Here is a 16459-nt window from a genome sequence, read left to right on the forward strand (position 1 = left end):
CCCCGCCCACCGCAGTCTCGCGAGACCCGCGTGCGCCGGCGGGAGCGCTGGAGGGGGGTGTTGTCTCTGACGTCATCGGGACGGAGATTCTGACGTCACGCGGGCTGTGGTCCTGACGTCACGGGGCGGGCGCTAAAATGGCGGCGGCGGCGGCGGGAGCTTGGCTGAGGGGCTGTGCGAAGGTGACGCTTCAGGGCGGGACGGGGTGAATGGGGGCACGGTAAAGCTACACCGAGTTCTGCTGCGCTCCCGAGCCTGCTGGTGTCGGGTGCGGGTGCCAGCGGTGGGGCCGCGAGCTGTCGGGCTGCAGGGGCAGCTCTGCGAGGTGTGGGGGGTGATGGGGGAAAGCCCTTTTCTCCTTCTGCCCTGTGAATGTGTGTGTGTGGAGGGGCGGTGCTGGGCAAGTCCGTACTAAGAAAAGTTCTTGTGAGTCTTAGAAATGGTTGCGGGGAGGCAGCACCGTCCTGGCAACAGAGGCGTTTTGAGGTCTCCTTCAGTTCTGTATCAGGCAAAGATGATATCAGCTGATCAAAGCTGATCAAAGCTGATCAAAGCTGGTCTCAGCCCACAGGGGGCTGGCACTGCCCAGGCTCCCCAGAGAATGGGCACGGCCCCGAGGCTGCCGGAGCTCCGGGAGTTTGGATAACACTCCCAGGGATGCCCGGGTGGGATTGTTGGGACCAGGAGCTGCCCTGGAGGATCCTGTGAGTCCCTTTAAATTCGGAATATTCTGTTTTTCTCAACACGCTTGTGGCACTGGAGGTGTGATCAAGGCGTGCAGAGACCCCGTGTTTTTGCCACACGTGCCTTGGCTGTGCACGGGACCTTCTCATGCAGCTCATGGGTGTGTTGTGGTTCTGAAAATAAATTGAAATAAAGAAAAGCAACCCCAGAAATGAAAGCAAGCTTCCCATTGGGAAGCTGCTCTGCTGGGAAGTAGGAGCTGTGTGGAAACCAGCTGGGATGCATACAGGAGAATACATCCATATACATACAGAATTCACCAAGGCAAGCAAAGTGTGCTGAGGAAAACATTGCTTTGGAATTTTTTTTTTCTGTTTATATCTTAATGCTCCTGCCAGGTACAGCATTAAAATCTTGAGATTGTAAAACAAACAGGAGGAAGCCAGGAGAACTGATCTTTTAAAGAGCTGAGGTGGAAGTAAGAATTGAGATAAACAGAAAAATCAATGTTATCAGCAACCAAATCTCTAAAACGACTTTTCAGTAGGGCAAGCAGTCTGAACCAGGTAGGAGCATAAATCACTACCTACAGAGGAAGAGCAGGAAAAAAAAGGCAGGGAAGCAGCATCCAAGGATTTAAGTAATGCACATTCTCTTTAAGTAACTGTTTGAAATTAGTGATACTACATGGCCTCTAAGGAAAGCAATAAAAGGTCCACAATATTGTAGTGACATTGATTATTTATTTAGTTTTTAAGTTTAAATGTTGAGCTAAAACATAATTTCCACACTGGAAATTCCCCTGTGAGTTGCTGCTCTTTGTGTGGCTGTTGCCAGCTTTAATCCCATCCTTTGGATGCATCCCACTGGTTCTACAACTTTCCAAGGACCTTTTTGGGAATATCCCTTTGCTCCTGCAGCACTGTTTCAGCCGTGTCTCAAACAAGTACATGCCAAATGATCAATGTCTGAACCTTTGTTTCCCCTGTTGGGGTAGGATACCTTTCCCTGCCAGTCTCAGGGAAAGTGAGGGGAAGGAGGGAAAGCCTGGGATGATTTCAGGAGGGGTAATCCCAGATTGCTGTGAGGGGGCTCAATCTCTGACCACCCCATCCCTGGAAGTGTCCAAGGCCAGGCTGGATGAGGCTTGGAGCAGCCTGAGATAGTGGAAGGTGTCCCTGCCCATGGCAGGGGGTGGCACTGGATGGGCTTTAAGGTCTCTTCCAACCCAGACTACTCTATGATTTTATGCTTTATATTCCCATTGATTCACCTTATTTATGCCACCATGGAGGAAAACCTCTTTTCTTTGTACTCAGAAATGAAGTAGTGGAAGGAGTAGGAAGCCTGTGTGGTTTGTAGCCCTGTCACTGCTCAGAAAGCAGCACGGTGTTAAATAGAAATGTTAAATAGAAATGTTATACTTGGGTTTTCCCTTCCCACACCTTGCCAAGGACAGACTTGCACAGGTGGATGTTTGCACACCTGGGTGTCAGGTGATCCCAGCATAGCTGCATGTTCTGCAAATAATCCATTTCTGGCTGGCTGCTTCCAGAACATGGTTGCCTGGGGTTTCATCTCTATTCAAACAATGTTTTCTTTATTCTGTGAAGAACCACAGTGACTCCATTAGCACCATCATCATTTGAAAGTGTTGCAGCTATTTATGACCATCCAAAAAAATTCAGAATTTACCCCAGCTCACCAGTAGTTATTTTATGTCACCAGGGGTATTGAATGTGAATAAACACTGAATGTTCACAGCAATATTTATCATCTTTGTTACCACTTCTGGCTGTTTGTTGTTGTTGGGTTTTATTTTATACACAGGTGTTTGTGCCAAAATCAGAGTTTCCTTATCACAGTAGACTTCTGCTTGTTGTCTCCAAGAGTTCATCGATGTGTTTTACATCAGTTCTTCAGCCAGGGAGATGACAAGTGTTGAAAGCCAACATGAAAGAGGGGGAATTATTAGAAGGATCAAAGGAATTTTTACTTCCTGACCCCAGAGTTTCTGCTGTTTTTTGAGGAATGCTGCCATCACAATGTGTGTTGTGGAATTGCCCTGTGTTCTGGGAGCTAAACAGGCGCCTGCTTAGGGCACAGCCAGTCTGTTCCTCACTCTGGGGTTAAGAGTGAGTGCTGCCAAAAATGTGTGTTGGCAGACATGTGTTTTCATATACTTTATGGCACAGCTGTATCTCTCCTGGGGGTTTCTGTCAGCAGTTGTCATGGTGAGATATTTGTGTCTCCACACTTGAGACTGGCATAACAAAAGTGACAGAAATCTGTAGCAAAGATCAGATCTGTGGACATCATCCCCGTAGTGGGCTGGGTTTGGGGAGCTGTGAGAGCAGAACCATTGTTCTGTCCTGCTGATTTTGAGTCAAACTGTGCTGCTTTTCAGGAATACATTTTAGCTGCTGCTGGCCCATTACTTTTTGAGCCAGATCCTTTATGCCAGCTTCCTTTAAAATCCTAAGAAATTATTCTGTGTTTGGAAAGCATATTGGCCTTCATACCAAACTTACCTTTCTAAAGCCTGCTAGGAGATAATTAAGTCTTTGAACACAAAAGTTTTTAGGTCTCTGGGGGACAAAGATTGTCACATTATCTATGTCCTGGTAATCACTGTGTATGGCTTCTTCCCAAAAGCCGTTGTTCTGTTTATTTTTGTGACTTTTGCCACATATTCTTAATACTATTCCCCATAGTAAAATGCTCAACCTCTGCTCTTTTGATTGGATAGCCAATGCTTCTTGGAATCATTGTATATTGTGGACAAATGGGGAGCATAAGCATAAATCACTTAGTTCCTTCCCATGCTTTTAAAATAAATCAACCAAATAAGACACATTAATTATTAGTTACACTATCAACAAAAAATAATTATAAAAATAAATACTGTCAGCAGGGTTTATTTGCTGTAAACATTAAAATTGACTAAAAAAGAGTTTGTTTATACTTTTTAGGATAACCTTGTGTTAGTAAACTTCCAGAAAGAAAACTGGAAGTAATTAAAAGATGTTTCTTTTAGGACACAGGGGAGGGGGAGGTTATATTTTCTCCAAAGCTTTCAAGCTGAACATTAGATGCAAATTTTAGCTCCTCATCATTTACTAATAAAAGCACTATATATAATATGAAGTTGTATTGCTGTCTGCATACAGATCTAACTGTTTGCATGTTCTGTGTTTGTTTCCAACAGCTGAGAAGACACATGCCAGCACACTTGGCTCCTTGGAGGGTTTCTCCCTGTGTTTTTAGATCCTCCAAATCAGAACTTAAGCCAAACATAGCCAGTGATGGTCTTGTCTGTGCTCCACTTCAGACATTCACCGAAGAGGAGGCCATGCTCAAAGACATGGGTAGCTATTATATCTGTTGTTAAAATTCAGAAATGTTTTAAGTAGAAGGGATATTTTCACTTAAAATTTTGTTTTAATTATTTCTAGTCAAATGTTGAGATTTTTTGGGGAGTTGTGCTTTACACCTCGCATTACTTGGGCTACTTACTTTTCTGGGAGAGCCAGAACACGTGCACAACCTGTCATAAACAGCACATTCCTGTTATATTGATCCCCAAGGAGACTGTTGGAATATTTACACATTTTCTTTCTTCTCTTCATTACAGTGACCAAATTTGCCCAGGAACGAGTTGCACCTTTTGTGCAAAAAATGGACGAGAATGCGAAAATGGAAGACTCTGTTGTACAGGGATTGTTTGAGCAAGGGGTCTGCACTCTTTTACCTAATCTTTTATTTGGAAAGTAATATCATTTTATGAATCTCTATCTGTGCCTTGTTCATATTTTTAGATGAAAAGATTGAGGGATATAATTCAAATGACCTAATGAATCATTAAAAATTTTGGAGTTGTTGATCACATAACAACTTTCCTTACAACATTATCACTCTTCATCTTTTACTGTAATTTTTTTTCATCTCCCCCATACCACATACTTCACCTTATCTTTTAGTTCCTTGTCTTCCCTCCCTCACTTTTTTTTTAGTTGGATAAGCATAATTGGATGCTGGAAAGGTCATGACTTTAAGTGCTGATGGAGGAGAGAATCAGGAGTCCTCTGTGCCTTGAGGACTTACATTGCCAACATGCTGGTGTTCATTCCTTGATTCAGTTTTAGCCTTTCCAGCTATCAGGACCAGCAAATTTATATATTTGCACCTTTTCCATTTCAGCTGATGAGTATTGAGCTTGGGGAAGAATATGGAGGAACTGGAGCTTCATTTTTTTCAATCATATTGGCAGTGGAAGAATTGGCCAAAGTTGATCCAGCTGTGGCTCTTGTGTGTGAACTCCAAAACACTCTAACAAATAAGTTGTTTACCACCTATGGAACAGAAGAACAAAAGAGAACCTACCTGCCCAGGGTGTCTAAAGATACAGTGAGTCAAAGTCTTACTTTACTTAACTATTAAAACTATATTTTTTATTAGTAATGTTAGAGGGATTTTTTTTTTCAGTGACTAATGTGTGTCTGCAGCTCTGGAAAATATGTGTTGAACTTTCTGGTTAGAGCTGAGATCTGTGGTGATATAGATACATCCTGTCATCAGTAGCCGAGAGGTAAAAGTGGAAGGGCACTTATTAGTTTCATTAAAATTTAATTTACTGTGGAAAAGAACTGTAAAGCAGTTGACTTTGAGAGATGTGTAATTACACAGTGTTTCTATTCTTAATCTCCACAGCTGAAGCTCAGTTACTTTAATGCAATAGGTTAAAATGTTTGAATTTGAGAGACTTGTGCTGGATTATAAGTATTTTCTTGTCGGATTTATTTATATTTGTGAAAATTAAATTGGCTTTTTCCCTTCCCTTGACAGCTAGGGAGTTTCTGTCTTTCGGAGGCTGGGTCTGGCAGTGATGCTTTTTCCTTGAAGACTCGAGCTGAAAAGAAAGGAGACTACTACATTATCAATGGCTCAAAGATGTGGATTAGCTTAGCAGAAGATGCAGGAGTTTTCTTTGTCATGGCAAATACAGACCCATCCTTAGTAAGTTGCTACAGAATTCTTGCATTTCAGTGACAGTTGCTGATACATGAAACTGGATTTTATATTAATAATCTGATGGTAGAGGTTAATACTCTGTGCACCTTTTCCTAGCTGACTGCAAACCTTTAAAAATATTTCCCAAAAAAACTTGAGAACTTGGTGAGCAATTTAATAAATTCCTCCAACCAGGGCAAATAAAAATGTCAGGGTCATGGTTGCTTAGATGGAGAGCAGAGCACTGGTGGTGTTCTGAGTAACAGGACTCAGAGTCTTAGGTTTTTCCAACCTTTCTGTCTTAGCTGGCAAGTTCCTGCTGCTAAAAGGCAAAATGGAAAACTAGAAAGTATTCTATAGTAAAGTATGTCCAGGAAAAAATGGCACAGCTGAATAGGCAAGTATCAGGTTTGTCCCTAGTCTGGATGTGGGTAGTAGATTTTGAGTGATATTAGTATGAAAACCAGTTTTTGGTTGTTTTTAATTCCCCCCAGGGATACAGAGGAATTACATGCTTCATAGTGGATCGCAACACAGAGGGGCTTCACGTGGGGAAAAAGGAGGACAAGCTGGGAATCCGAGCATCTTCCACCTGCCCAGTCACCTTTGACAATGTGAAGGTATTGTAGGTTCAGCTATTGAAGCATAATTTCTGCACAACTGCAACCTGACCACACATAAGGAAAGAATATTAACTAAATTCCCTATTTTTTTCACTTAGACACACTGATTGTTGGGCATATTTTAACATTTTCCTCCCACACAAGTCTAGAGAGGGCTTGGATTTCTTAAATTTTGATCTTTTTCTCAATCATCAGTTTATAGCCATGTGAATCTGGGAATGCTCTAATCAGGTATCCTAGGAATCAAATTGTGGTTTATGTCTTATGCCTTCACTTTTGAGGAGCAATTGATAAAACTTGTGAACCCTTTTAGTACTTGCAAAGCAGAATAGAGCAGGAATAATTGGGTGGTTTTATTTTTTAGGTTCCTGAGAGCAATATCCTGGGACAAGTTGGACAAGGCTATAAATACGCCATTGGAATGCTCAATACTGGCAGGATAGGGATTGCTGCCCAGGTGGGTGATTTGCTTTATTACTGAGCACAGCCAGGATATAATTTGAGTTTGGACTGAAATTTGTGGAATATTTAAAGCAGTTTAGAAAATACTTTATTAAAAGCTCAATTGCCACTAGATGTCACTGTTCCCGTAGCAAAGTCACAGTGAAGATGGGAACAACTGCCAGTGGGAAAATTCTCTTGGAGTGACATAAGTAACAGACTTAAAAAAACATTAAATGGCAATTAGCTCGTCTTTGGTCGTTAACTTTTTGATACTGAATTATGTCCACATTCTTGTCTTCCACTATGAAAATTTATTTTACAAAGAAAACTAACTTTGGAAAATTGGACACACTGAAATGTATAATATTAATGCTTCCAGCTGGGATTGTATGGGGCTGGCAAATGTAACTAGTGTTAACTGATGTTTTCCCAACAACTTTTTTTTAAAAATCAACTTATTTTTAAAATTAATGTTTTCTCTAGCAGGTCCAGTTCATTGTTGTGTTTGAAAATTGAACTGTATGGCATCTTAAGGGAAATTATTTCAAAATATTATATTTTGCTGTAGTCAGTTTGGATGTCAGAATGCTGCTGATCTCAGTGGAAATCAGGTTCAGCTGCAGAATAAAATAACTTGTGATAAGTTTTTATATTTTTAATTTACTTTTGAAAGTCATCTTTTCTTTGTTTATACTTTATTGTGCCGTATTTCTGTACTACCAATCTCCTTTATCTTTTGCCTTGGTTTGCATACAGACCAGAAGAAATGATCTTCATGAAGCTGAGATTTTCCACATGGCAGTACACTGTGCTGATAATTGGGCTGGCTTTTCAATCATTTCTAAAGATTACCTCTGATTAAACTTGGTCTGATATGGCATTTAAAAAGGGCTGTGGGCCCCATTGTTCTCAGAGATATAAATAATATAAAGGCTCTGGCAGTAAAATACATGGTCTGGATTTTACTCTTAATTACTCCAAGTTACACCTTAATTAAAAGTTAAGGTCAGGTAGTTGTTATATCTTAGTTACTGCTTTCTTGGCACCTTCAAATTAAGAGAAATGGACTTGACAAGAGCAGCAGCTCTAAAGCCCTGTGGTATTGAGTTTAGTTTTGCAGCAGTAATCGTTTTAAAAGATAATGAAGATCTTATAAAATGTAATTGTGGCTTTGAAAACAGTTTCAGATGGTTTTAGTGCAAGGCAGCTGCAATATTATTACAGGTGCTGAAGTTGATGTGCTTGGTCCTTATAATTTCTATAAGGAGACAAATCTGGTAATGGGGCTGATTAGCAGCAGACTGCAATATTTTCTTTTATTGTTTTCCTATGTATCAGGTTTTTTTCTGTTCTACATCATTAAAGGCAGTTTTTCTCAGCTGCCTGATATGACATTCTACTGCTTGAGCCTTTGTGGAAAGACAAAATTGATCTAAATTCTTGTGCAATTGTTGTGCAGAGTTGGAAGATAGTGCAAGAACTGTTATCTCTGCTTCCACTCCACTAAGTTTCTAACTTCTGAAATAAATTGCTAATTCTGGCAGTCTGGTGTCCTCTAGAAAATGAGAAATTATTTTGATTATGAAAATAGTTTTGATTAATAATTCAGACTATTTTTCCTTTAATAGGATAATGTAGATCTATAGATCTTCAGTTTACACTCATTTTCTTATGAAATTATGAATTTTCAAAAAAAAAACCTACTTAATATTTTTGCAGTTACAGTTGACCCATAAGTTTTGCTCAAAAAATGAGTGGTAGTGTATTCACAAATACTTGCCTATGGTAAAAAATGGGCATGTAATAGATTTTTTTCCTCAAACTTTTCTTTATTATAACTCACCTCAGTTTGTCTGATAGCTGTAAAATTCTGGCTCCTAGAATTCTCTACAGAAGTTTTAGCAATATCTAGGTAGGAAGAAAACAACTTTTCTCTTGGATATCAATCTGCCTGACCAGAAAATGACCAGTTATTATCATCTCCATTAGGTGCATTCAAAGAATCCATTTTTTCTGACCATATCCTTATTTTTCCTCACAGATGTTGGGACTGGCCCAGGGGTGTTTTGACCGTACAGTTCCCTACACAAAGGAGAGAGTCCAGTTTGGGAAAAGTGTGTTTGATTTCCAGGTACTTGTTAATGGGCACATGGGGTGTTTCCTCCAGGAAAGAATAGTGACCACAAAAAAAAGAGTAAAATTAGTATTATGATTTGCATAATTCATGTTCCACTTCATGTCTTTCCTCCTCAATATTTAAGAATTTATCAAAAAAAAAATTCTGGATGAACGTTCATCTGCAACTTAAAATCCATCAATTCAGTGCTGTGTGCCTATGGAAGTGCCACACAAATAACTGAAAAATTTAAAATATTAACATATTCCTTTTGCTTGATAACTCATCTTTGAAAATAATCCACATGGAACTCCCTTCTGGTTTTAATATCACATTATACTGAATGTGCTCCAGTTTTTATACCCTTTCATGAGGTGTAGGGGAAGGGCTGTTTCTGGAGACACTAGAAATGATAAAAAGATGAGGAAAACTGATTGAATTATTAGATTTCCTGTGTTGTACAAAGACATTTAGTTTTCATTATAATATCTGTTTCTTACAGCAAAAAGGACTCTTTGTTGCAAAAATGATGTATAGTTTAATAAGGGAGCTACATAATTGTAATTACTATAGTAATTTTCTTGTTAAAAGAAACCTACATCTCAGCTGAAGAGAAGGAACATTAGCACTACTCATAATTTATGCAAATTTTAGGAAGCACTCATAGATACCTAGGAAATGATTGGAACTACGTCTTTTGAATGGGAAATGGAATTTATAATTGCCAAATCATTTTGGTATTTTGACCTGCCTATATATTTCTGCAGATCTGAGGGAATGGTGTTAATGTTCTAATAAGATGAAAGATTTCATTGTGTTTTAGACTACTAAATGTTCATTTTCAATGATCATAATATTTGGGTGTTCTTAAATAAACCCATTCTTCTGTAATACCATTCAGATATGAGCTCCATCACCTCTTTCCTTCCCCTTGAATCCATTCCTCAGTCGTGTCCTCTGTACCTTTAAGCTGCTTCTAAATCTTGTCTTGTGCCTCTGGGACAAAGAAAGGAGTTGTCACCTTGCTAGTTCTCCACTTTATTCAAGAAATACTTGTTTACAAGTCTTCCTTGGTTAAGCTCATTAGGGAGTCAAACCTGGTTTTGTCTCAGTGAACAGCTGCAAAATGCAAACACAGCTCTGACTTCCTCATGCCTTTGTAATCCTGAGGAGGATGCTGAGATGGGGATAAAGTTTTCCTTTATATTCCTGGGTTAAAATAGGTAACCCTCTCTCCAGCCAGTCAGGCAAAAGGAACCCCAGGGCTCCTGAATCCAAGGACAGAAAAGGGGAAAATGGGACTGCAGTTCCTGGAAGCACTTGAGTGTCCCAGGAGTTTTCCCAACCTCTGGCAATAAACACAGAAGGAACAGGGAATTACTTCCCACCTGGATTTCACATTTTTATTTTAGAGTGCAGGTCTGTTCTGTGGTGAGCAGAGTGGCTGTTGCTGTTGCTCCAGTGGGGCTGTGGCTCTGTGTGAGTGCTGTGGTGCTGTTGCAGGGGATGCAGCACCAGATTGCCCAGGTGGCCACGCAGCTGGAGGCAGCCAGGCTGCTGACCTACAACGCGGCACGGCTGGCAGAGACGGGCAGGCCGGCCATCAAGGAGGCCAGCATGGCCAAATACTTCACTGCTGAGGTACCTGCAGCTCCCTCACTCCTTCATTCCACTGCTGCTGAAGCTGCTTCTGTTACCCACTCTGTAACTCCTAATTCATCTTTGCTGTGAAATCTCTGCATGTACTTTTATCTTGGATACCACATCCTTAGAGGTGTTCAAGGCCAAGTCAGATGGGGCTTGGAGCAACCTGGGCTAGTGGAGGGTGTCCCTGCCCATGGCAGGGGGTTGGAATGAGATGAGTTTTTTAAGATCCCCTCCAGCCCAAACCATTCTGTGTTTCTCAGTCCATGCACAGAATCTAAAGTAAGTCACCAATGAATAAGCTGCTCATGCCCCTAAATAAAATTTTTAAAACCAACCAGCAACACTAAAAGAGGAAAGTGAATTAATATTTTCACTTATCTAGAAAGATTTAATTTTCTCAGAAATCTTATTGTGGCATGAGAAATGACACTGTAAAGAGTTCATTTGTGACCATTTCAGCTCTGCTGGTCACATCTGTGAGTCTTAAAATGACTCAAAACTGGATGGCTTCTCCCTCTTTGCAATTGCTGTGTTGGATACCACTGATGGACTTTTGTACAGGGCTGCATAGAAACTGTTGCTGTAACAATTAGTAAACTCCTGATGTCCTCTGATTTTTTGTTTTTATTCTAAAATGGTTTGCTGAAGATGACTACCAAAACACCCATCCTTCTTCCTTCTTGTTCTAAGTCACTGCTTTATTCCCTGTTTTGCTAATAATTAGGTACAAAGTTTAAGTTTCACCACCATTGCCATGAAGTTGAATGCTGTAACTCTGAAACTCTCTCTGTAGGTTGCAACACTGACAACCAGTAAATGCATTGAATGGATGGGAGGTGTTGGATTCACTAAAAATTACCCAATAGAGAAGTACTACCGTGACTGCAAGATAGGTGAGTGACACTTTCTTACCAAGTATCTCTTGGAGCTTCAATGCTGTTAAAGTTTGAGGGAGAAGGGCTGGCTTTTTTTCTCAGGATGTTTTTCCCTTGAGACTTGTATCAACACTAATTCAAAGGCTCAGATATAAAACTTTAGGTATAAATGTATGTACATGCAAGGCTAGTTAAAATATTTTATTAGATACCAACAATGCAGACTCAAACACTGTGTCCCATTCTGTTAAGAAAATTTCTTTAAAAACAAATAAAATAATTGAAAATACCTCAATTGACTTTAAGATCTGAATCCATATGGAGTTTTCTTTTCAAGGATTTCTTGTTTATCAGGATAATCCTTGGACACAACAGTTTCATTTTTTTAGCAATATTCTCCTTTGGTTTTCATTTATAATAGCATTTGGAACTTCCTCATTTTTGTTAGCTATTTAGGAATTGCTTTTCAGGAAAATGTCTTTGCATTATGTGGTGCCAGCCAGAAAAGTGCTTTAATTGTTACAGGCAATAAAATATGAACACTTATGATACTATATAAATAATTACAGTGGTGTGCTAGCACTCACACAGTAAAGCTTCATTTCATAATTGTAAAGGTTCTAACTGGACTTCAGGATGATATTTTGGTTTCTCTTCATAAATTCACTGTGCTGTTGTGGTTTTTTTTTTTGTTTTCTTCTGATTTCAGGAACAATATATGAAGGAACTTCAAATATCCAGTTGAGCACAATTGCAAAATTCTTAGCACAGGAGTACTGAAACCATAAGGACTTTCTTGATGCTATATGAAAATTATTTCCCTGAACACTGATTGTGAATTTCCCATTTATTTATAATTACAGAAGGCATTGATGACATCATAAATACGAATACATCGTCACAGTGAATTCATAGGGAAAACCACAAATTCCCCATTTCAGGAGAGTGAGTAATTCATGTGAAACCATGAATTCCACATTCAAATCCAAACTTCTTTCTGCCTGAGAGACTTCCCAGCAGTGGATTTAGCTCCCTTAGGTCATGCCAGCAGTTCATCTCCACTTGGAGACTTCGAAGTGAAAACAAAGGAATCCAAATCCCTGGCATTCCTGATAATCCACCTGGGAGAAGGGAACTCTCCACGTGCAGCAGAGCTGGTGTGTGGCGTGGAGCTGCAGTTGGGATGTGCTGCCTGCATTAGCATGGGGTGCAAAGAGAGGGAAGTGGTGGTTTCCTCTCTCCCAGGTGGAGTGATGTCTGTGGAGCTGCTGTAATTGGAGTCATTTTTATAGCAGCCTTCAGTGTGTTCTTAAGGATATCTTTGTAATTAAGCCCTTGCAGCCCCAATTTGTACTCCTGAAAGGTGGATAATATCCACCTCCCTTCTCAGCTGTTAAGGGTTTTAATCTAAGAGCCTATTTATAGTTCTCCTTTCACAAAAGGTTGAGTTGAAATCTTTCTGAAATGGGGTTAAAAAAGCTCTAGTAGTTCTGCAAAAGGACAGATAGAAGCTGGATAATGGGAGTGTGTGATACTACCTCACAGTGGCCTTTCCACATTCAATGCATTTCACAAACTTTAAAGGGAGGTACTGTTAAACTGTTACAACTGGTAAAGCCTAGAATTCCTTGCTTCTGGAACTTTGTGGTTCTCTAGCACAGTTTTTTTCCATTTTTAAGAGAGAAAAAAAAGGGCAGGGGTTGGGAAGTATTTGCTTTTTTTATTTGTCTCTGTTTACTCTAAAATTAGACATTTTATTTACAGCAGAAACCTCTTCAGTGCTGGAGAGCTAATTAACTAATAATCAAGAGACAGGAAGCTTAATATATGAAAAATCATCCTAATTGCTGTAATTGGCAATCTGTTTCAAGTGTTTTGGGGAGGGAAGGATTGGTTTTCTGGTTTTGGCTGACTTGGAAGAATCTCATTTTTAAAGCTTGCCTTTCACTGATGATTCACTCTGAGTGGAGCTTAGAATGTTATAGGCTGAGACTCCCAGAGGATTTCCTAGCAAAACCAGGGCAAGTGACACTTAACAAGTGGGATTTGTAAAACAAGCAGTGCCTTAGACAAAGAAACAAGCAAGGATGAAAAGCACTATTAAAAAGTTCTCTGACTTCAAAGGGAAGTAACTGCTTTAGTGAATTAATCCCTCTGTGTACACGCTTTGCCTGTTAATGGGCAAAGAATTATTGTGGTAATTATCCTTATGCCAATAAAAAAAGCCCCTCCCATATCAGTTTGAGCAAGAGCTTTGAGATTTTCAAAAATACAAGAGTAGGAAGGTAGATTAGATGGTTTCTGAAGTTTTCTTCTAGCAATATTATTATTATTATCATTATTAATACATTTCAGATTTGCTTGCAGGCTTTCTTTCAGCTGAATTAAAGCAGCTGGGGAAATTGAGATTAGAATTAAAACTACAGACACCACAACATTTAACTACAGTTATTCTGCTCAACACAGTCTATTTGTGAATCAAAAATAATCATAACCACACTGCAAAATGCTTGAGTTAATACTGATCACCGTGTCCTTGGCTGCTGTGGTTTAATCTGCTTTGCTCACGTGAGTGTCCACAGAAAACAGGGTTTAGTTTTGGTTTTATGATCTCCTGGTTTGAGATACTCTCAGCTTGGCATCTGCAGTTTTGTGTGAGGCTGAGGACTGGCAATACTTAACTGATTCAATACAGTGCCAGAAGCAAACCCTTTGTGGAGGAAAGTGCAGAGCTCTTTGAAGGACTGTTAAGGGCTGGATATCCAGGATTATGTAAAAAGACTCTCTCTTTGTGTAGAATCGTGTCAGGTATCCATTTGAAAAAATAACCAGGAGAAAATGAGATGAATGTGATTCCTCACAGTCTGATATGGGATGCCTGAGTCTAGGAAACAACCTGAACATCCTCATCAGCTATTCAACAGTAGCTGATGAGCTTTTTTTCTCAATAAAGAAAGGTCAAGCCTTTAACTAATGTTACAGCTGTAAATATTTAACGTCTTTGTTATTTATGCTGTATTTTGTACAGAGTTTTGAAAGAAATAAATCATGTATTGTATTTGTATACAAAATTCTGTGGAGGAATATGTGCACAAATCAATTATAACCCCTGAGTAACTTTCCTTGTTGTTTTAAGAGGACAGGTACCTGTGTGGGGAGCATTGCCTACTCTGGACACTGATTCTGTGGAGAGTTAACTTAGAGAGTCACAGGATGATTTGGGTTGGAAGGGACCTTAAAGCCCATCCAGTGCCACCCCTGCCATGGGCAGGGACACCTTCCACTGTCCCAGGCTGCTCCAAGCCCCATCCAGCCTTGCATTATTTCCTCCCCTCAAGCCTGATTCCATTGCTGCTCTGAACTCAGATGTTTGGTTAGGAATGAGAAGTGCTGTGCTGTTGTCCAGGAGCTGTTCAGAGCTGCTTGAGCTCCCCAGCCCTTGTTCTGCTTTGGGACAGGCATTTGTGGGAGGTCATAAATGGCAATTCTGCATTGGGCACTGTGGGCACAGGCTGCAGAGCTGGTGTGGGCAATGCTCAAAGCCTCAGTGTGAGGCTTTCTGAGCTTTTAAGCTGCTTTATGTACTCAATATGAATTTTTAAGTGGTTTTTCCCTTTTTATGCTCTTAGTCCATCCAGTCTGTTCTGGAACAACAACTTCAGTATCAAATGTTGCATATGAGCTTTCCTGAAGAAAAGACATGTATTGAGAATGTATTAAAAAGTGCCTGAATTTAATTTTTGACTTGATCAAATGCTAATCTTGTGTATCAGTTTATGGTTCTCTAATAATCTGTAATTTAAAATTGATACCAGATTTTGCAGGTTTTGTACCAGGGGAGAATGACTCTGTCATGTCATGTCTGGTGTCTCTAGTTCTGTTCTGGTTGGTCATCAAAGCAGATTTCCACTGAAGGGTTTCATCACTACTCGGGAAATACTCAAATACAACATTTTATATCATCTTTTCTATGCTGTTGTTCTTTCTTTCATATTTGCTTTTCCCCATGTAAAGATTGTGTTAGAAAAGGCTTACATGAACTACAGAGTTATTGTTCTTTAGGAGCCTTTTGCTGTGTAAAGACTTTTCTAATTAACATGTTATTGCATTTCCACTTGAAAATCTTTTGGTGAGAGACACATTTCAAGTTCTTCTACCAAGCTAAGCTCACTTGGAAGCCCAGTCTGCTTTGAAAGCAGCTGTCTGACTTCCCTGAGCTGGTGCTGGATACACAAAAAGCTGAAGAAATGCTTTTCCTCAGCCCCCAGAATGCATTCAGGGTAACTTGAAATAACCAGTGTGTTTCCTAATAGCTTGTTTAATGTTCAAAGGAACATGCAGTGTATGCTGTAACATTTTTTTCTGGTGAAATATTTAGAAATATAAATCAAAAATATGTGCAGTCTCACTAGACAGTAATAGCATTTTTATATATTTTGTCTTTCGAGATCATTTGGATTTACATCTTTCTGAAACTATTCTCTCTCAGTAACTGTAGAGCTGCTAACACTGAAGGACTTAGACAAACTAAAAACAAGTTTTTAGTGACTTTTTTAGTGAGGATAAAGAGGGGCTGTTTGATGCCTTCAGTCAGGAATATTCAGCCAAGTCTCAAGCAATGACAGGATCATTTTCTGATCCGCCTTCTCATCACATTGAGTTTGCTTCAATTGTCTTGGATGTTTTTGACCAAATTGTTTTCAAGGACACCCTGTAAAATTCTTCTGTTCCCTAATTTGCATCGTAAATATGCAAATTAAATGCATTTTTTTTTCAGTATAATCAGAGCAAGTTTAATTTAATACTGTTTTGCTGAGGTTTTCTGCTTTTGTTTAGCTCATACCCAAAGACATGATAATTACATGTTTGACATTAGCTTCTCTGGATACTTCTTGGTTTTCTGTAGAAGAAATTTGCTAAACTGACATAAAAATAATCCAGGAATAATTAAAAAATAAAAGGTAAGGTTCTGGAAACAAGGTTAAATAGTGAAAAGCTCCAGAGAACTTGTTTGGTCAGTGGAGCTGCTGAAGATAGAGTTGGTCCTCTCAATGTCTGTC

The 16459-nt window shown here is 39.6% G+C and overlaps 1 protein-coding gene across 3 annotated transcripts; it reads left to right on the top strand.

Moving 5' to 3' along the window:
* The first annotated feature begins 82 nt into the window (after nt 1–82).
* Nucleotides 83–15368, top strand: ACADSB (acyl-CoA dehydrogenase short/branched chain). Of its 3 annotated transcripts, XM_015633111.2 has the most exons (11): nt 83–182; nt 3893–4052; nt 4319–4419; nt 4885–5091; nt 5530–5700; nt 6189–6314; nt 6682–6774; nt 8803–8892; nt 10381–10518; nt 11318–11417; nt 12109–15368. In XM_015633111.2, exons 1-11 carry the CDS (start codon nt 138–140, stop codon nt 12177–12179), a joined length of 1302 nt encoding a protein of 433 aa, XP_015488597.1. In that variant the 5' UTR covers nt 83–137; the 3' UTR covers nt 12180–15368. The 3 variants fall into 3 exon arrangements, with proteins under 3 accessions (XP_015488597.1, XP_033371708.1, XP_018862806.1); XM_033515817.1 differs by lacking the exon at nt 4319–4419 and having other exon boundaries at nt 100–182; XM_019007261.2 differs by lacking the exons at nt 83–182; nt 3893–4052 and having other exon boundaries at nt 4341–4454.
* Nucleotides 15369–16459: the final 1091 nt, after the last annotated feature.

This window comes from Parus major, chromosome 6 (assembly GCF_001522545.3).
Source record: "Parus major isolate Abel chromosome 6, Parus_major1.1, whole genome shotgun sequence".
Classification (NCBI taxonomy): Eukaryota; Metazoa; Chordata; class Aves; order Passeriformes; family Paridae; genus Parus; species Parus major.